We start from the raw sequence: 22,395 nt of genomic DNA on the forward strand, positions 1-22,395 counted from the left end.
TCTCAGTCTCAGTCTCAGTCTCAGTCTCAATCTCTTCTCCTTCTCAGTCTCAGTCTCAGTCTCAATCTCAGTCTCAGTCTCAATCTCAGTCTCAATCTCAGTCTCAGTCTCAGTCTCTTCTCAATCTCAGTCTCAGTCTCAGTCTCAATCTCAGTCTCAGTCTCAATCTCAGTCTCAGTCTCTTCTCAGTCTCAATCTCAGTCTCAGTCTCAGTCTCAGTCTCAGTCTCAGTCTCAATCTCAGTCTCAGTCTCTCTTCTCAGTCTCTTCTCAGAATTCAAGATTGCTTTCAACTTCCACTATCCGATTTTGATAATAAATAGTAAAGGTGCTGATTCGACCTTAAACCGTTAAACGTAATAAATTGTAAGGGTGGGGATCCGACCTTAAACTGTTAAACGTAATAAATTGTAAGGGTGGGGATTCGACCTTAAACCGTTCAACGTAATAAATTGTAAGGGTGGGGATTCGAACTTAAACCGTTAAACGTAATACATTGTAAGGGTGTGAATTCGACCTTAAACCGTTCAACGTAATAAATTGTAAGGGAGGGGATTCGACCTTAAACCGTTAAACGTAATAAATTGTAGGGGTGGGGATTCGACCTTACACCGTTAAACGTAATAAATTGTAAGGGTGGGAATTCGACCTTAAACCGTTAAACGTAATACATTGTAAGGGTGGGGATTCGACCTTAAACCGTTAAACGTAATACATTGTAAGGGTGGGAATTCGACCTTAAACCGTTCAACGTAATAAATTGTAAGGGTGGGGATTCGACCTTAAACCGTTAAACGTAATAAATTGTAAGGGTGGGGATTTGGGGATTCGACCTCACACCGTTACACGTAATAAGTTGTAAGGGTGGGGATTCGACCTTACACCGTTAAACGTAATAAATTGTAAGTGTGGGGATTCGACCTTAAACCGTTAAACGTAATAAATTGTAAGGGTGCTGATGCGACTTTAAACCGTTAAACGTAATAAATTGTAAGGGTGGGGATTCGACCTTAAACCGTTAAACGTAATACATTGTAAGGGTGGGGATTCGAACTTAAACCGTTAAACGAATTAAATTGTAAGCGTGGGGATTCGACCTTACACCGTTAAACGTAATAAATTGTAAGGTTGGGGATTCGACCTTAAACCGTTAAACGTAATTAATTGTAAGGGTAGGGATTCGACCTTAAACCGTTAAACGTAATACATTGTAAGGGTAGGGATTCGACCTTAAACCGTTAAACGAATTAAATTGTAAGGGTGGGGATTCGACCTTAAACCGTTAAACGTAATCAATTGTAAGGGTGGGGTTTCGATCTTAAACCGTTAAACGAATTAAATTGTAAGGTTGGGGATTCGACCTTAAACCGTTAAACGTAATAAATTGTAAGGTTGGGGATTCGACCTTAAACCGTTAAACGTAATAAATTGTAAGGGTTGGGATTCGACCTTTAACCGTTAAACGTAATAAATGGTAAGGGTGGGGATTCGACCTTAAACCGTTAAACGTAATAAATTGTAAGGGTGGGGATTCGACCTTAAACCGATAAATTGTAAGGGTGGGAATTCGACCTCACACCGTTAAACGTAATAAATTGTAAGGTTGGGGATTTGGGGATTCGACCTTGAACCGTTAAACGTAATAAATTGTAAGGGTGGGGATTCGACCTTAAACCGTTAAGCGTAATAAATTGTAAGGGTGGGGATTCGACCTTAGACCGTTAAACGTTATAAATTGTAAGGGTAGGGATTCGACCTTAAACCGTTAAACGTAATAAATTGTAAGGGTGGGGATTCGACCTTTAACCGTTAAGCGTAATAAATTGTAAGGGTGGGGATTCGACCTTAAACCGTTAAACGTTATAAATTGTAAGGGTAGGGATTCGACCTTAAACCGTTAAACGTAATAAATTGTAAGGGTGGGGATTCGACCTTACACCGTTAAACGTAATAAATTGTAAGGGGGGGGATTCGACCTTAAACCGTTAAACGTAATAAGTGGTAAGGGTGGGGATTCGACCTTAAACCGTTAAACGTAATAAATAGTGTTAGGTTAAGGGTCCCTGCCCCACTGCTGACACTAGAGATTTCCACCGTGGTGTTTAGTTTATACACAGTAACCCTCCTGTATTTCCTCTCGGATGTTTATATACTACAGTTAGGCCAGTGCCTGTCCGTTGACCAGGTAGCTTAGTTGGTAGAGCATCATTGTAACAATCTCACGTCCACCGCTCGAGTCCAGGTCTGACTCCGTTGTATTTATTTCATTTTTATTATATTTTCACAAAAGTCTCATAAGGAATGGACCACTTTTTAGAAATGATAATAGCTGAGTAAGTATTGGAGTTTGGGAAACAAAGCGTACTTGTGAGTCCGTACTTGACCTTTAAGATGTAATTGGAAACAACGAGGAGACTCGTCTAACCTGACTGTTAAATAACTGCAGGGACATGTAAAGTGGCATTGTAATCTAAGATGTGATTTTATATACACTTTACTTGTATATCTATGCAAGCGAAATGTTGATATTGCTTTGCGTTCCCGATGGAAGAGATGCACTAACTCTGCTTCGTAATGAGAAATCTAAGTGGATGTCTGCTACTCCACTGGGTAATGAAAACAAGGTATTAGACCAATAATCTGATCTTCAATGTATTAACTCTAACAGTAGAGCATTTCCTCTGCTCATTGCTGTTAGTGATCCATCAGTACTCCACTAGAGAGGTGATCCATCAGTACTCCACTAGAGAGGTGATCCATCAGTACTCCACTAGAGAGGGCGAGAGAAAAAGAATTGTACTCAGGCAAAGTATGAGCAGGTCAATGTCGAATACATGATAAAGAACACGGGAGCTTAAGGCCGAGTCGTGACATTCGTGAGATTCTACAGTGAAGCACTGTACCTGGTTATATATACATAAGTTTGGTAAAAAAAATATATCTGGCTGCAAAAGTGTATATTGAAAATACCTTTACCTGGCTATAAACAAAAAATAGCTTTACCTATCGGTAAACAAAACAAAAATAGCTTTACCTGTCGGTAAACAAAACAAAAATAGCTTTACCTGACCGTTACATCAATACCTTTAATAGTTCTATCCTGCTGTGAAATGTATTGTTAATACATCCATCTGGTTGTAACGATATCTATAATAAATAGCTCTGACTGGCTTTTAACATAAATAGTGTAAATAGCCATTACTTGATGTTAACACAAATATTGAAAATAACTTTGACTGGACTGTCAACAAAAATATTGTAAAAATGAATATTGTAAATCGTACTACATGAGTAACTTTGCAGGTTATGACAGTTAACATTAATATTGCACTTAACACTGTTGTTGTTTTATACTCATCTTTACATATCAAAGGTTAGATATCAGTTATGACGCAATGTTGATTCTGTATCGACCATGACGTCATCACAACGAATTTATAATTAAATCAATAAAATTTCCTGATTTGCTAAACGAGATCGAACATCTTGAATTAGAGGTTATTATATGACCATTTTGATATCATACCCATTATCAGCCCGAATGTCCTGATATCAGCCAGAGGGGCCGAATGCCCCGAGGACTGATATCGGGACCGAAATACTATATCAGCGGTACTTTTCAGATTTTATAACCCGGAAATGGGCTTGTGTCGTGAATAACATGCACACGACTTTTTTTGTCACGACAAGAACAGACACATTATATATAGTTGTAACCCAAATGTTAGTTCAATAAGTATCAAGTGCATTTGTTTGCCAATATAGTTGCAATACTTTTCGTCAAGTTAAATATTAGAACAGAGTTGTATAAGGAATTACTGATTTTAAAATACGATTTTTTCTCAATTTTATTTCAGAACGGGTCATAGCTATGTCGTTCCCTTCATCAGGCGTTCGTGCCATGTACAGAAACCCAATCGGTGTAAGTATTCACCTCAAAGACAATAGGTTTTACGTCATCGCTAACGCTCATTTTGGTTGCATATACGTATATCTGTATCATATACAGTAGAATTTGTGTAAAATGGTTTCGCTGGTCTTCAATGATCGCACTTGCACAACTATATTTATGATTAATCATCGATTTCTTAGCTGTCCAGAAACCTGCTTAGGTCCCCATACGTGGTAGTGATATATCTGACATTAATCTAGCTAGTCTAACAGTGAAAAGTTACTTTAATACATCACAAATGCTGTTTGTTTTAATTATGGAATAAAGATCCTTATTATCTTCGCTATTGTGATGATCGATGGTTATTTAAGGTTAAGATGCACAATTATCACCATAAACATATTTATAATGATCAAAAGGAATTTTAAGGACCTGCAGTATTATATTATTAGAATAAAAGGAGATGAAAAGGTAATCTTAAACTCATCAAGGTAAATAAAAATTAAAGATATATTATTAATATTAGGATAGTCAAATTCAACCCTGAGGGCCATTACTTGTCGTAGACAATATAAATGCTCACCCTGCTTTGTGTAAAAACTCGAACCTGCATGTTCATATCTAAATAGGTACTTTTTTATTTTTTTTGTCTACATATCCCTCTTCTCGTGTATATTACATAATAATGATGTTTTGTTATAGTCGGAACATATGAAACAATTAGTAGTAAGTATGTGTATTGTGCCATCTTCTACAATCCTACTTTACAGCACTCCATCTGAATTTGAATGCGATTTTATGGAAAATGTCACCCCCGAAAGCCGCCATGTGACTGTATAGATCACTGTGTCCGAGACACTTATTGCTGATGACACCAACTAGTAGTGGTAGCTAGCAAGTGCCCGAGCAGTAAAATCTTTATAAGGACGTGTAGGCATAGCAAATTGTTTGTTAAATCTGTCTAAGGACGTGTAGACATAACAACTTGTTTGTTAAATCTTTCTAAGGACGTGTAGACATAGCAACTTGTTTGTTAAATCCGTCTAAGGACGTGTAGACATAGCAACTTGTTTGTTAGGGTATAAAGCAAATGCAGAGCAGGGCGTATAGTGGTGGCTTTCATTACATACAGAGCTCAACTGTCTTGTGTTTTCGTTTATGAAATAAATTCAATATTTGCAATGCAAAATATAGTAAATAAGCATATAAATAATTTTGTTTCTAAAATATTCAATTGTATAATAAATGTTTCCCATTAAAATCTAGTGAATATGACACTGCAAACTTCAAATGTCACAGAATAACGTCAACATGAAATATCATTAAATATGGCTGCAGTTTGTTGGAAACGCTTGACTTTTCGAAATCGGCTATGTATAAAATCAAATCACGCGGTAAGCCTGCTTAAGTTGTGGTATTAGTACCCCTGCAGGAGAGGTCATGTTCATATGCCATTTGAATATCAACGAAACAACCAAAGGAACTTCACATCTTCTCTAAAACAAAGTTTCTCATAACAAAGGATTCTGTCGAGGTTAAACACTGGAATAATCATGGCGCATGATAATATAAATGCGATCATCTGTGTCCCTTTCAATGGCACTTGTCTGTGTTTTTTGACCGTGTTCCCCTCTTGCTGTCGTCTTTCCGAATATCTTAATCTCTTAATGTTGATCTATCGGTAACATGAAAACTGTTCCTTTTCTTGATATTTTTTTAATTTCAATATTGCTTGGTATATAATTTATGATCGTATGAATAATCCGCTGATAAATGCATCGTTATGAATTTTATATCAGCATGAACTTGTTATTCATCAAAGAACAACGAGTTCAACAAATGAAGTATTAAGAGCGTTAGCAATGTATACCTTGTCGTTTAATGGTGTAAGCAATGTATACCTTGTCGTTTAATGGTGTTAAGCAATGTATACCTTGTCGTTTAATGGTGTTAAGCTTCCTTACATCTAGTGACGACTTGGCCGTAGCTATAACGTCAGGGCGGAAGGATAAAGTGTTCACAGCCATGGTTTCTTTTATTATGTTATGAACTATTAAATAGTTTTATAGAACGCAGTTTATACAGTAAACAACAAATTGAATAACCTCAAGGATGCTCGCGGATTTAAGCCTGTAGACAAACATTTGGTGAAATCAAAGATAATGCGTTTATATATATGTACTCTCCATTTTGTTATTGCTATATGAAAAAGAACAGCAGACTTTGCAATAATCTTTCTCCTAAAACTACAAAGCGTCTGTTTCGTCTGGTCGAAGCATACTCTGTCGTTGTTTCGATTGGTTTCTTTCAAACATTTTGATCCTCTGACCATTTCATAAATATGTAAAAATGAGCTATCGTTTGTATTTTTAACGATGTGATTCCACTACGTAACCTGACTTGTTAACTATATCTCAGTGCCGTACAGAACGCCCTCGTTATACCATGATATATCTCAGTACCGTACAGAACGCCCTCGTTATACCATGATATATCTCAGTGCCGTACAGAACGCCCTCGTTATACCATGATATATATCAGTACCGTACAGAACGCCCTCGTTATACCATGATATATCTCAGTACCGTACAGAACGCCCTCGTTATTCCATGATATATCTCAGTGCCGTACAGACCGCCCTCGTTATACCATGATATATATCAATACCGTACAGAACGCCCTCGTTATACCATGATATTTATCAGTACCGTACAGAACGCCCTCGTTATACCATGAGATATCTCAGTACCGTACAGAACGCCCTAGTTATAACATGATATGTCTCAGTACCGTACATAACGCCCTAGTTGTAACATGATATGTCTCAGTGCCGTACAGAAAACCCTAGTTGTAACATGATATTTCTCATTACCGTACAGAACGCCCTAGTTGTAACATGATATGTCTCAGTACCGTACATAACGCCCTAGTTGTAACATGATATGTTTCAGTACCGTACATAACGCCCTAGTTGTACCATGATATGTCTCAGTGTCGTACAGAACGCCCTAGTTGTAACATGATATGTCTCAGTGCCGTACAGGACGCCCTAGTTGTAACATAATATGTTTCAGTTCCGTACAGGACGCCCTAGTTGTACCATGATATGCCTCAATGCCATACAGAACGCCCTTGTTATAACATGATATGTCTCAGTGCCGTACATAACGCCCTAGTTATAACATGATATATCTCAGTACCATACAGAACGCCCTATCTATACCATATGTCTCAGTGCCATATAGAACGCCCTTGTTATAAGATGATATGTGTCAGTACCGCACATAACGCCCTAGTCATACCATGATATGCCTCAATGCCATACAGAACGCCCTTGTTATAGCATGATATGTCTCAATGCCGTACAGAACGCCCTAGTTATAACATGATATGTCTCAGTGGCGTACAGAGCGCCCTAGTTGTAATATGATATGTCTCAGTGCTGTACATAACGCCCTAGTTGTAACATAATATGTTTCAGTACCGTAAAGAACGCCCTAGTTATAACATGATATGTTTCAGTACCGTACAGAACGCCCTAGTTATACCATGATATGTCTCAGTACCGTACATAACGCCCTAGTTGTAATATGATATGTCTCAGTGCTGTACATAACGCCCTAGTTGTAACATAATATGTCTCAGTACCGTACAGAACGCCCTAGTTATACCATGATATGTCTCAGTGCCGTACAGAACGCCCTAGTTGTAATATGATATGTCTCAGTGCCGTACAGAACGCCCTAGTTGTAACATGATATGTCTCAGTGCCGTTCCGAACGCCCTAGTTGTAATATGATATGTGTCAGTATCGTACAGAACGCCCTAGTTATACCATGATAAGTCTCAGTGCCGTACAGAACGCCCTAGTTATACCATGACATGTCTCAGTACCGTACATAACGCCCTAGTTGTAACATGATATGTCTCAGTGCCGTACAGAACGCCCTAGTTGTAACATGATATATCTCATTACCGTACAGAACGCCCTAGTTGTAACATGATATGTCTCAGTACCGTACATAACGCCCTAGTTGTAACATGATATGTTTCAGTACCGTACATAACGCCCTAGTTGTACCATGATATGTCTCAGTGTCGTACAGAACGCCCTAGTTGTAACATGATATGTCTCAGTGCCGTACAGGACGCCCTAGTTGTAACATAATATGTTTCAGTTCCGTACAGGACGCCCTAGTTGTACCATGATATGCCTCAATGCCATACAGAACGCCCTTGTTATAACATGATATGTCTCAGTGCCGTACATAACGCCCTAGTTATAACATGATATATCTCAGTACCATACAGAACGCCCTATCTATACCATATGTCTCAGTGCCATATAGAACGCCCTTGTTATAAGATGATATGTGTCAGTACCGCACATAACGCCCTAGTCATACCATGATATGTCTCAGTGCCGTACAGAACGCCCTAGTTATACCATGATATGTCTCAGTACCATACAGAACGCCCTAATTATCAAATGATATGTCTCAGTGCCGTACAGGACGCCCTAGTTGTACCATGATATGCCTCAATGCCATACAGAACGCCCTTGTTATAGCATGATATGTCTCAGTGCCGTACATAACGCCCTAGCTATACCATATGTCTCAGTGCCATATAGAACGCCCTTGTTATAAGATGATATGTGTCAGTACCGCACATAACGCCCTAGTTATACCATGATATGTCTCAGTGCCGTACAGAACGCCCTAGTTATACCATGATATGTCTCAGTACCATACAGAACGCCCTAGCTATACCATGATATGTCTTAATGCCATATAGAACGCCCTAGTTATAAGATGATATGTGTCAGTACCGCACATAACGCCCTTGTTATAAGATGATATGCGTCAGTACCGCACATAACGCCCTAGGTATACCATGATATGTCTCAGTGCCGTACAAAACGCCCTAGTTGTAACATAATATGTCTCAATGCCGTACATAACGCCCTAGTTGTAATATGATATGTCTCAATACCGTACATAACGCCCTAGTTGTAATATGATATGTCTCAGTGCCGTACAGAACGCCCTAGTTGTAACATGATATCTCTCAGTGACGTACAGAACGCCCTAGTTGTACCATGATATGTCTCAGTGTCGTACAGAACGCCCTAGTTGTAACATGATATGTCTCAGTGCCGTACAGGACGCCCTAGTTGTAACATAATATGTTTCAGTTCCGTACAGGACGCCCTAGTTGTACCATGATATGTCTCAGTACCATACATAACGCCCTAGTTGTAACATGATATGTCTCAGTGCCGTACAGAACGCCCTAGTTGTAACATGATATGCCTCAATGCCATACAGAACTCCTAGTTATAACATATGTCTCAGTGCCGTACATAACGCCCTAGTTATAACAAGATATGTCTCAGTACCATACAGAACGCCCTAGCTATACCATGATATGTCTCAATGCCATATAGAACGCCCTTGTTATAAGATGATATGTGTCAGTACCGCACATAACGCCCTAGTTATACCATGATATGTCTCAGTGCCGTACAGAACGCCCTAGTTGTAATATGATATGTCTCAGTGCCGTACAGAACGCCCTAGTTGTAACATGATATGTCTCAGTGCCGTTCCGAACGCCCTAGTTGTAATATGATATGTGTCAGTACCGTACAGAACGCCCTAGTTATACCATGATAAGTCTCAGTGCCGTACAGAACGCCCTAGTTATACCATGACATGTCTCAGTACCGTACATAACGCCCTAGTTGTAACATGATATGTCTCAGTGCCGTACAGAACGCCCTAGTTGTAACATGATATATCTCATTACCGTACAGAACGCCCTAGTTGTAACATGATATGTCTCAGTACCGTACATAACGCCCTAGTTGTAACATGATATGTCTCAGTGCCGTACAGAACGCCCTAGTTGTAACATGATATGTCTCATTACCGTACAGAACGCCCTAGTTGTAACATGATATGTCTCAGTACCGTACATAACGCCCTAGTTGTAACATGATATGTCTCAGTGCCGTACAGAACGCCCTAGTTGTAACATGATATATCTCATTACCGTACAGAACGCCCTAGTTGTAACATGATATGTCTCAGTACCGTACATAACGCCCTAGTTGTAACATGATATGTTTCAGTACCGTACATAACGCCCTAGTTGTACCATGATATGTCTCAGTGTCGTACAGAACGCCCTAGTTGTAACATGATATGTCTCAGTGCCGTACAGGACGCCCTAGTTGTAACATAATATGTTTCAGTTCCGTACAGGACGCCCTAGTTGTACCATGATATGCCTCAATGCCATACAGAACGCCCTTGTTATAACATGATATGTCTCAGTGCAGTACATAACGCCCTAGTTATAACATGATATATCTCAGTACCATACAGAACGCCCTATCTATACCATATGTCTCAGTGCCATATAGAACGCCCTTGTTATAAGATGATATGTGTCAGTACCGCACATAACGCCCTAGTCATACCATGATATGTCTCAGTGCCGTACAGAACGCCCTAGTTATACCATGATATGTCTCAGTACCATACAGAACGCCCTAATTATCAGATGATATGTCTCAGTGCCGTACAGGACGCCCTAGTTGTACCATGATATGCCTCAATGCCATAAAGAACGCCCTTGTTATAGGATGATATGTCTCAGTGCCGTACATAACGCCCTAGTTATAAGATGATATGTGTCAGTACCGCACATAACGCCCTAGCTATACCATGATATGTGTCAGTACCATACAGAACGCCCTAGCTATACCATGATATGTCTCAATGCCATAAAGAACGCCCTTGTTATAACATGATATGTCTCAGTACCGCACATAACGCCCTAGTTATACCATGATATGTCTCAATGCCGTACAGAACGCCCTAGTTATAACATGATATGTCTCAGTGGCGTACAGAGCGCCCTAGTTGTAATATGATATGTCTCAGTGCTGTACATAACGCCCTAGTTGTAACATAATATGTTTCAGTACCGTAAAGAACGCCCTAGTTATAACATGATATGTCTCAGTACCGTACAGAACGCCCTAGTTATACCATGATATGTCTCAGTACCGTACATAACGCCCTAGTTGTAACATGATATGTCTCAGTGCCGTACAGAACGCCCTAGTTGTAACATGATATGTCTCAGTACCGTACAGAACGCCCTAGTTATACCATGATATGTCTCAGTACCGTACAGAACGCCCTAGTTGTAACATGATATGTCTCAGTGCCGTACAGAACGCCCTAGTTGTAACATGATATGTCTCAGTGCCGTACAGAACGCCCTAGTTGTAACATGATATGTCTCAGTGCCGTACAGAACGCCCTAGTTGTAACATGATATGTCTCAGTGCCGTACAGAACGCCCTAGTTGTAACATGATATGTCTCAGTGCCGTTCCGAACGCCCTAGTTGTAATATGATATGTGTCAGTACCGTACAGAACGCCCTAGTTATACCATGATAAGTCTCAGTGCCGTACAGAACGCCCTAGTTATACCATGACATGTCTCAGTACCGTACATAACGCCCTAGTTGTAACATGATATGTCTCAGTGCCGTACAGAACGCCCTAGTTGTAACATGATATATCTCATTACCGTACAGAACGCCCTAGTTGTAACATGATATGTCTCAGTACCGTACATAACGCCCTAGTTGTAACATGATATGTCTCAGTGCCGTACAGAACGCCCTAGTTGTAACATGATATATCTCATTACCGTACAGAACGCCCTAGTTGTAACATGATATGTCTCAGTACCGTACATAACGCCCTAGTTGTAACATGATATGTCTCAGTGCCGTACAGAACGCCCTAGTTGTAACATGATATATCTCATTACCGTACAGAACGCCCTAGTTGTAACATGATATGTCTCAGTACCGTACATAACGCCCTAGTTGTAACATGATATGTTTCAGTACCGTACATAACGCCCTAGTTGTACCATGATATGTCTCAGTGTCGTACAGAACGCCCTAGTTGTAACATGATATGTCTCAGTGCCGTACAGGACGCCCTAGTTGTAACATAATATGTTTCAGTTCCGTACAGGACGCCCTAGTTGTACCATGATATGCCTCAATGCCATACAGAACGCCCTTGTTATAACATGATATGTCTCAGTGCAGTACATAACGCCCTAGTTATAACATGATATATCTCAGTACCATACAGAACGCCCTATCTATACCATATGTCTCAGTGCCATATAGAACGCCCTTGTTATAAGATGATATGTGTCAGTACCGCACATAACGCCCTAGTCATACCATGATATGTCTCAGTGCCGTACAGAACGCCCTAGTTATACCATGATATGTCTCAGTACCATACAGAACGCCCTAATTATCAGATGATATGTCTCAGTGCCGTACAGGACGCCCTAGTTGTACCATGATATGCCTCAATGCCATAAAGAACGCCCTTGTTATAGGATGATATGTCTCAGTGCCGTACATAACGCCCTAGTTATAAGATGATATGTGTCAGTACCGCACATAACGCCCTAGCTATACCATGATATGTGTCAGTACCATACAGAACGCCCTAGCTATACCATGATATGTCTCAATGCCATAAAGAACGCCCTTGTTATAACATGATATGTCTCAGTACCGCACATAACGCCCTAGTTATACCATGATATGTCTCAATGCCGTACAGAACGCCCTAGTTATAACATGATATGTCTCAGTGGCGTACAGAGCGCCCTAGTTGTAATATGATATGTCTCAGTGCTGTACATAACGCCCTAGTTGTAACATAATATGTTTCAGTACCGTAAAGAACGCCCTAGTTATAACATGATATGTTTCAGTACCGTACAGAACGCCCTAGTTATACCATGATATGTCTCAGTACCGTACATAACGCCCTAGTTGTAATATGATATGTCTCAGTGCTGTACATAACGCCCTAGTTGTAACATAATATGTCTCAGTACCGTACAGAACGCCCTAGTTATACCATGATATGTCTCAGTGCCGTACAGAACGCCCTAGTTGTAATATGATATGTCTCAGTGCCGTACAGAACGCCCTAGTTGTAACATGATATGTCTCAGTGCCGTTCCGAACGCCCTAGTTGTAATATGATATGTGTCAGTACCGTACAGAACGCCCTAGTTATACCATGATAAGTCTCAGTGCCGTACAGAACGCCCTAGTTATACCATGACATGTCTCAGTACCGTACATAACGCCCTAGTTGTAACATGATATGTCTCAGTGCCGTACAGAACGCCCTAGTTATAACATGATATGTCTCAGTACCGTACATAACGCCCTAGTTGTAACATGATATGTCTCAGTGCCGTACAGAACGCCCTAGTTGTAACATGATATGTCTCAGTACCGTACAGAACGCCCTAGTTGTAACATGATATGTCTCAGTACCGTACAGAACGCCCTAGTTGTAACATGATATGTCTCAGTACCGTACATAACGCCCTAGTTGTAACATGATATGTCTCAGTGCCGTACAGAACGCCATAGTTGTAATATGATATGTATCAGTACCGTACAGAACGCCCTAGTTATACCATGATATGTCTCAGTGCCGTACAGAACGCTCTAGTTATAACATGACATGTCTCAGTACCGTACAGAACGCCCTAGTTGTAACATGATATATCTCAGTGCCGTACAGAACGCCCTAGTTGTACCATGATATGTCTCAGTGCCGTACATAACGCCCTAGTTGTACCATGATATGTCTCAGTGCCGTACATAACGCCCTAGTTGTAACATGATATGTCTCAGTACCGTACATAACGCCCTAGTTGTAACATGATATGTCTCAGTGCCGTACAGAACGCCATAGTTGTAATATGATATGTATCAGTACCGTACAGAACGCCCTAGTTATACCATGATATGTCTCAGTGCCGTACAGAACGCTCTAGTTATAACATGACATGTCTCAGTACCGTACAGAACGCCCTAGTTGTAACATGATATATCTCAGTGCCGTACAGAACGCCCTAGTTGTACCATGATATGTCTCAGTGCCGTACATAACGCCCTAGTTGTACCATGATATGTCTCAGTGCCGTACATAACGCCCTAGTTGTAACATGATATGTCTCAGTACCGTACATAACGCCCTAGTTGTAACATGATATGTCTCAGTGCCGTACAGAACGCCATAGTTGTAATATGATATGTATCAGTACCGTACAGAACGCCCTAGTTATACCATGATATGTCTCAGTGCCGTACAGAACGCTCTAGTTATAACATGACATGTCTCAGTACCGTACAGAACGCCCTAGTTGTAACATGATATATCTCAGTGCCGTACAGAACGCCCTAGTTGTACCATGATATGTCTCAGTGCCGTACATAACGCCCTAGTTGTACCATGATATGTCTCAGTGCCGTACATAACGCCCTAGTTGTAACATGATATGTCTCAGTACCGTACATAACGCCCTAGTTGTAACATGATATGTCTCAGTGCCGTACAGAACGCCATAGTTGTAATATGATATGTATCAGTACCGTACAGAACGCCCTAGTTATACCATGATATGTCTCAGTGCCGTACAGAACGCTCTAGTTATAACATGACATGTCTCAGTACCGTACAGAACGCCCTAGTTGTAACATGATATATCTCAGTGCCGTACAGAACGCCCTAGTTGTACCATGATATGTCTCAGTGCCGTACATAACGCCCTAGTTGTAACATGATATGTCTCAGTACCGTACAGAACGCCCTAGTTGTAATATGATATATCTCATTACCGTACAAGAACGCCCTAGTTGTAACAGTACATGTCTCAGTACCGTACAGAACGCCCTGCTTGTAACATAAGACATCATGATAGATGTCACTGTTCGTGAACGTGTACCCTTCTCCTGGTGATATCACCAGTCTGTGTAAGGTTCATATTATCTTTCCTTTTGTTTTCATATCTCATCGGTTCCATTTGTCATCTTTTTCCGAAAGAAATCTTACTTTTTCTTAGTGTAATGATACTGTAATATATATATTTTGTCCATTTTTCTGGAATGAAAATCTCCAAAACCCACATTGTCCAGCAATTTAAAAGTTTATTCTTTTTAAACATGAACGCTAGTTTGTCATGAGAATGGAGATGAATATCATTGTATTATATTTTGTACTTCAAATAAAACTTTGTCTTGCTTACATTTTTTATCTGTTATTTAGTATAATCTGACAGTTCTGTTCAATCAAAGAGTAGTTGTTGATAAACAGGAAAAAATCAAGGAAATCATTTTTTCCCTTATTGAAAGGACGAATCATAAACAGAATAAAACGAAAGAGCATTTTCCGACATGATACACGAGTGAATACGTTGTGATTTTAATATTGAAAATGTGGTTTTTATTTAAAGCAAAGTAATCAAAATTGTTCTTGCTTTTTGGAATCTTTGGAAGATTAAGAAACTTTTTACTTATGTAAGAGCGTTTTCAAGCACATTTTCTTGCTGATGACAAAGTTGTAGATGTTTATTTTCAGTTTAATCACTTTTGTTTTCATTTTAGAATTTTAATCGTTTCCCATCGTTTTCGGTTTCTTGGAGTTTGTGTTTGCATGTTTTGTTATCAGTTTGATTGGATATTGTTTGATACTGTTTGAACACATTAACATAGCACCGGACCTCCCACACCTCCATGTTTAGATGAAGAATTTCATAATAAAAAAGAGTATTGCACTGATGTTATATGGAAATCTAAAACATAATTATTACAAGCACGTCTTATTAAAACGTTCATACTTGTGTTGTCCTTTTAAGACTCTTGTTAATTTGTTTTCGACCACAGGGAGTGGAGTGATACCAATAGGGCACTTCTCGTTATGTAGATCTGTAAATAACACGGACGTTTCTTAATATAGCCGTGCCACGAGGACGCGTAATATTTCGGCGACAAGCTTAATCTTTTGGTTTGAAGTCGCCAGGACTATTTGGTCACCTACATAAAATATTCAAAACAAAATAAATATATATCACACACTTTCACATGGAGAAGTATTCAATACTACACATACTTGGCCCAAAGAAATCATTGCACATTGGTAACGCAACTTATAAAATATCGTTTATATCTACAAATGCTTTTTTTCCAGGCTGTTGCTAAATTCCTCGACACCAAGCATACAGATCACTATCGCGTCTACGATCTCTGCAGTAAGTAAATAATATCAATACATCAGGGACTATCCTGGAGGGGTCACGGAGCCAGTCCCAATCCGAACAAAGAATGAAATAAAACGGAGGGTTGTCCTTCACCTTTTTTCGTCATTTTACACAGAATGGCCTTTCTAATATTTGGTATTGATTAAAAATAGCTGAAAATGGCCCATTGCTCTTCCTCCCTGGATTTGTACAGTGCATGTCAGCAATATACACGATATTACACTGCATTCCTCTAAACATTGCCGGGTTCACTCACTGATTATATTTGTATGGTTAAGAATTTATTCCGCATGGGTACGTATAATTTTAGTTACATTATTTCGATTAATAATATTTTTTAATGTCAGTTTCATTTATTTTGAGTAATATTACATAACAAAGTGTTTCCTCCAATCTTTTGTTCTGATCTAATTAGAACCAGGATGATCGTATTCCAGGAAGTGCCACATCTCGAATTACTGGTTTACCAGAATACCGTTAAATTCGACCCCAGATGCAGGCATATTATACGAAATCGAGTAAATAATTAAGTTTGCTTTCTTTCTGATTATTATCATGATTTAATTATAATTCGTAAGTGGATCACTGTAGCTTTATCTTAGTATGATCTACCATGGGTCTTAGTTAACATTTCTCATTGAAGGCAATGCACAATTTATATTCGGTTGTTTTTTGAAATGATAATATCAATGGTACGTGAAATATTGAACGGGTAAGAGAATTAAAAGTAAGTAAATGTTACAATTACTAATTATTCATTTCTGTTTCAGGCGAGCTCAATTATGATCGGTCTATATTTCACAAGCAAGTCCGCAAGGTGAAAATTGATGATCATAACGTTCCGAGATTAAAGTAGGTTGATGAAAAATATGCAGTCTGAACAAGCAACACATAGTGCAATATGGTCATGATGTTTTTGTCTTGGTGTATGTAGTAGGAGGCATTGCAGGCTAATGGTGGGACGCCGGGCTCGTGACCGAAGGGTTTCGGGTTCGCGTCACGACACGGCACTGTGTTGTATCTTTGAACAAGATACTTCACTCCGCTTGTTTTAGTCTACTCAGCTGTAAATGAGTATGTACCGGTTGCGTGCTCTCTAGGGAGTTGAGAAAGATATTGGCTGGTTGCAAAGGCCCTATAGCCACGGATAATAATTTGTGAACCGCTTTGAAACGACCTACGAATTAGGTTGTGATAAAGTGGTATATTAGAACCTCGAATTATTTTTATTATTATATAGCAATTAAAAAGAGAAACCTGCTACGAATAACTGTCGATGAGATTCACAACAAGACAATGGATTGTCATTTACTTATTTAGATACCACGTAAATTAGATAAATCCTCAGTCGAACACATTTACTTATGTAGATACCACGTAAATTAGATAAATCCTCAGTCGAACACAAATTGTCGCCTAAAAGATTAATTGTTGGTGCTATTTCCGAGTAAGTGTTGTTTATTCCTGTATGTGATATATATATATAATACGTTTTCAGGGACATGATGGCGTTTTGTCTTGATGTTAGAGAGTGGCTTGCTGCCGATGACAAAAACGTGATAGCGGTGCATTGTAAAGGCGGAAAGGGCCGAACCGGAACTATGATCTGTACCTGGCTCATTCACACGGAACTGTTCAACGAAGCACAGGTACCCATACGTATCATTCGCTCAAAACATCTCTGGGTGACGTGAGGTTATTATCGATCTCTAAGTTACGAACTGTGATTTCTAGTCCATACTTTGTGAATCGTACTGCCGGGCAACTAGCGCCATACAGATGTGAAGTTTTTTTTAAACACAGTGTTATAGTTTGATTTAAAAGTAAAACCACACATTTGTCCCGATCTGTCATCACACATTTATATAAGGTTAATGCGCAGTGGTAGAGATGAAATCCAACTAGAGCGATCCATTAATAGATTGCTTTCAGATTTATATTCCAGTCGCAGGACCGTTGTTACTCCCTCGGGTCAGACTCACAACTTTCGCTTCCGATACGAGTTTCACTTTATCGATCGGAATGTCACGAAGAAAAATGACACAACAGTTACAAAGGGTACATAGGTACTCGTCAATTGTAAATTAAATCAATACATCATAAAGTCAAAACTAATAGTATAAATATCAATTATTCAAATTTCACATTGTTGGAATAATTTTGGTAAACATGGAAAGACATGAAGCCATATATACCCTAATATTTCAGATTTCAATGTTTGAAAGTGTCGCATGATTTCATGGGTAAAAAGAAAACTTGTTTGAGTACATAATTTCAACGTGAGAATGATACGTTCCAATATCTCATTTCGATACAAAAGACAGCACCAGGGACAGCGAAAAAAAGAACAACAAGAATGTGTCATAGAAAATACAAATAGCCATGAAACGAAACCAAGTGATTGATTTGTTTGTGCTTTACGTCCTAATCAACAGCTATGGGCGTTTAAGGACTATCAATGGTTTGTTGGTGGGGCAAAACCGGAAATCCCTCAGAATAACCACCAACCTGCGGTCAGTTCCTGGCGACTGCACCACGTAGGCCTCGAAGTTCTAGTGATCGTAGAGGGTCAGACGCCTTCATCACTCGGCCACCGTGACCCAGTGGTAGTGGGCTAGCGATCATAATCGTTCAGACGCCTTCACCACTCGGCCACCGCGACCCAGTGGTAGTGGGCTAGCGATCGATGACGGTCAGTTGGCTTCACCAATCGGCCACCGTGACCCAGTGGAAGAGAGCTGACGATCGTAGGTGGTCAGACGCCTTCTCCACTCGGCCTGCGTGACCCAGTGGTAGAGAGCTGATGATCGTAGGTGGTCAGACGCCTTCACCACTCGGCCACCGTGACCCAGTGGTAGAGAGCTGACGATCGGTGACGGCCAGGCGACTTCACCACTCGGCCACCGTGACCCAGTGGCAGAGAGCTGACGATCGTAGGTGGTCAGACGCCTTCTCCACTCGGCCTGCGTGACCCAGTGGTAGAGAGCTGATGATCGTAGGTGGTCAGACGCCTTCACCACTCGGTCACCGTGACCCAGTGGTAGAGAGCTGACGATCGATGACGGTCAGTTGGCTTCACCAATCGGCCACCGTGACCCAGTGGTAGAGAGCTGACGATCGATGACGGTCAGTTGGCTTCACCAATCGGCCACCGTGACCCAGTGGAAGAGAGCTGACGATCGTAGGTGGTCAGACGCCTTCTCCACTCGGCCTGCGTGACCCAGTGGTAGAGAGCTGACGATCGTAGGTGGGCAGACGCCTTCACTACTCGGCCTGCGTGACCCAGTGGTAGAGAGCTGACGATCGCTGACGGCCAGGCGCCTTCACCACTCGGCCCGCGTGACCCATTTGTAGAGAGCTGACGATCGTTGATGGTCAGACGCACCACTCGGCCTGCGTGACCCATTTGTAGAGAGCTGACGCTCGTTGACGGTCAGGCGCACCACTCGGCCTGCGTGACCCAGTGGTAGAGAGCTGATGATCGTAGGTGGTCAGACGCCTTCACCACTCGGCCTGCGTGACCCATTTGTAGAGAGCTGACGATCGTTGACGGCCAGGCGCCTTCACCACTCGGCCTGCGTGACCCATTTGTAGAGAGCTGACGATCGTTGACGGTCAGACGCACCACTCGGCCTGCGTGACCCCGTGGTAGAGAGCTGACGATCGTTGACGGACAGACGCACCACTCGGCCTGCGTGCCCCAGTGGTAGCGAGCTGACGATCGTTGACGGCCAGGCGCCCTCCCTACTCGGCCTGCGTGACCCAGTGGTAGAGAGTTGACGATCGTTGACGGTCAGACGCACCACCCGGCCTGCGTGACCCAGTGGTAGAGAGCTGACGATCGCTGACGGCCAGGCGCCTTCACCACTCGGCCCGCGTGACCCATTTGTAGAGAGCTGACGATCGTTGACGGGCAGGCGCACCACTCGGCCTGCGTGACCCAGTGGTAGAGAGCTGACGATCGTTGACGGTCAGACGCACCACCTGGCCATGGCAGCCCCCAATTGTTTTGTAAAGGGACGGTCACACTATCCTTTTCTGTGTGTGACATCCGTTATACACTTTCCTTTCAAATCAATTATATCTGTCGACAAACGTTAACATGCCTTGCATGTATTAAGCATGGAAAGCATTGAATTAAAACAGATAAAAGTTCAGGTCACAGCTCCGGAAAAAATCTTATGTCCGCTAACATGTCCTATCCGTCATCATTCAGTCTCTTTCTTTTTTAACATCATTGGGAGGCTAGTACACAAATTGTACAGATATCTTCGAATTTATATTGACACACAGTGGGGTTATTTGTGCATGAAAGCGACATTTTTCACACCACCAACAAAAAGATCCCGGCTCCATCGATCATAACACCACAACCTATTGATTTTGAGATTCAAATGAAGATCCGGTGCTTGACTGTTAAATATCAGAGAGAAAAATCATTTGATATTCCTTTTGTCAGTTTTTAAAACCAGTGGGTATAACTAGGTTCATTCAAAAGTATTTCCATTAATAACTGAGATATATAAGTTTGATAGGTTAGAAAAAATCTGTTTGGTTCAAAGGCAAGCCTGAGGTATTCTTTTCGTTTTTGTTGCTTCTTTCATTAACGCAAATACATTTCTGTGTCACAAAATAGTATGATATTATTACGGAAACCTCTCCCCGGATAACATTTTACATGGAGGTTCATATTGTCTTCCATTTTGTTGTGTCTGCGGTATATGTTGTCTTTTCATTTTGTTGTGTCTTCTTTATATGTTGTCTTCCATTTTGTTGTGTCCGCGGTATATGTTGTCTTCATTTTGTTGTGTCTGCAGTATATGGTGTCTTCCCATTTTGTTGTTTCTGCGGTATATGTTGTGTTTCCATTTTGTTGTGTCCGCGGTATATGTTGTCTCCATTTTGTTGTGTCCGCGGTATATGTTGTCTCCATTTTGTTGTGTCCGCGGTATATGTTGTCTTTCTATTTTGTTGTGTCTGTGGTATATGTTGTCTATATTTTGTTGTGTCTGCAGTATATGTTGTCTTTCCATATTGTTGTGTCTGCGGGATATGTTGTCTTTCCATTTTGTTGTGTCTGCGGTATATGTTGTCTTTCCATTTCGAATTTCGTCCTTTTAAGGTGACGTTATTCTGCATGTATTCTAGGTTGCAATAAACCACACGACAACACTATGTAAACAATAAACCACACGACAACACTATGTAGCCAATAAACCACACGACAACACTATGTAAACAATAAACCACACGACAACACTATGTAAACAATACCAAATCGCTAAAGGGATCAGTTTCATATTGAGACTTCTCTTGCTGCTTCAAATAGTAGATCATAATAAGAGACACACATTTACGTGATGTAAGTCTGTTACATGTTATTGTTTGGACTGAAAATACTTATGTTACTCCATGCAAGTTGTATGTAACCAATTCACATTCAAACCGGCGTCAATTCCTTAAAATCATGTCGAGGTTTTATATAGCTTAGTCACAATAAAATCATGACGAGGTTTTATATAGCTGTCGTATTTGACCGAGTTACAACACAAGTTATTGAAACAACATTGATTCGAACTTAAAATTGATAAAACTAGGGCAAAATGTGAACAAAAGAGAGATGTATATGGTGACCCTTGAAAAAGTACAAAGAAAATGAGGACTGGTGTTCCGGAAGCGTAAACGACTTCAGCTTCATCGAATTTTGTAAGTTACACTTCCTGATAAACTCATCAATACATGAACAATCAGCTTAATATAAAAACAGAAACAAATCGGTCAGAAGAGTGGCACAGCTTGTTCGTTTGAGAACCTTGACTTAATCAGTGTCGACATCATCAGCACCAGTCTCTACATCTTTGAACATTCAGTTTGTATTTTCAGCAAAGTCTCAAATACTTTGGAAAGAGGAGGACCGATTTAAATGCAGGAAGTACCTTCCAGGGCGTGGAAACGCCTAGTCAGGTATGTGATCATTTACTTTGTAACACAACAAACATAGAACGCTGGAAAATATTATAACTTATGATTTAGAAAAGCTGATTTTACTTTTTTTTCGATTCTCATACAGCTGAAATGTCTGCAAGAAGAAGAAAAAAATGATGTCGATTAAAAACTTATAGAACATTCTATTATTTCGTGCGATTATAAGACTGGAAAATATGCCATCAATTGCTTACTGTCAAAACGATATTGAAAACAAGACCGCCTTGACAATGTCTTCATTAATGGATTACGAACATATCATCCGTGTCACATGACCCATGTGATATGTTAAGAACACATCAATAGCAAAAGCAACGATAATAGAAAACTTAACA

General features: G+C 40.4%; 1 protein-coding gene across 1 annotated transcript in view; it reads left to right on the top strand.

The window, feature by feature from the left end:
* LOC110454390 (phosphatidylinositol 3,4,5-trisphosphate 3-phosphatase TPTE2-like) overlaps nt 1-22,395 on the top strand; it is a 45,657-nt gene that overhangs the window by 17,288 nt on the left and 5,974 nt on the right. Inside the window, exons 6-11 of the mRNA XM_021503865.1 lie at nt 3,857-3,921; nt 4,594-4,617; nt 16,006-16,066; nt 16,846-16,927; nt 17,574-17,724; nt 21,959-22,039. Coding sequence (XP_021359540.1) covers nt 3,857-3,921; nt 4,594-4,617; nt 16,006-16,066; nt 16,846-16,927; nt 17,574-17,724; nt 21,959-22,039 — 464 coding nt within the window. The remainder of the gene's footprint in view (nt 1-3,856; nt 3,922-4,593; nt 4,618-16,005; nt 16,067-16,845; nt 16,928-17,573; nt 17,725-21,958; nt 22,040-22,395) is intronic.

The sequence above is a fragment of the Mizuhopecten yessoensis genome, unplaced genomic scaffold, assembly GCF_002113885.1.
Source record: "Mizuhopecten yessoensis strain PY_sf001 unplaced genomic scaffold, ASM211388v2 scaffold7823, whole genome shotgun sequence".
Taxonomy (NCBI): domain Eukaryota; kingdom Metazoa; phylum Mollusca; class Bivalvia; order Pectinida; family Pectinidae; genus Mizuhopecten; species Mizuhopecten yessoensis.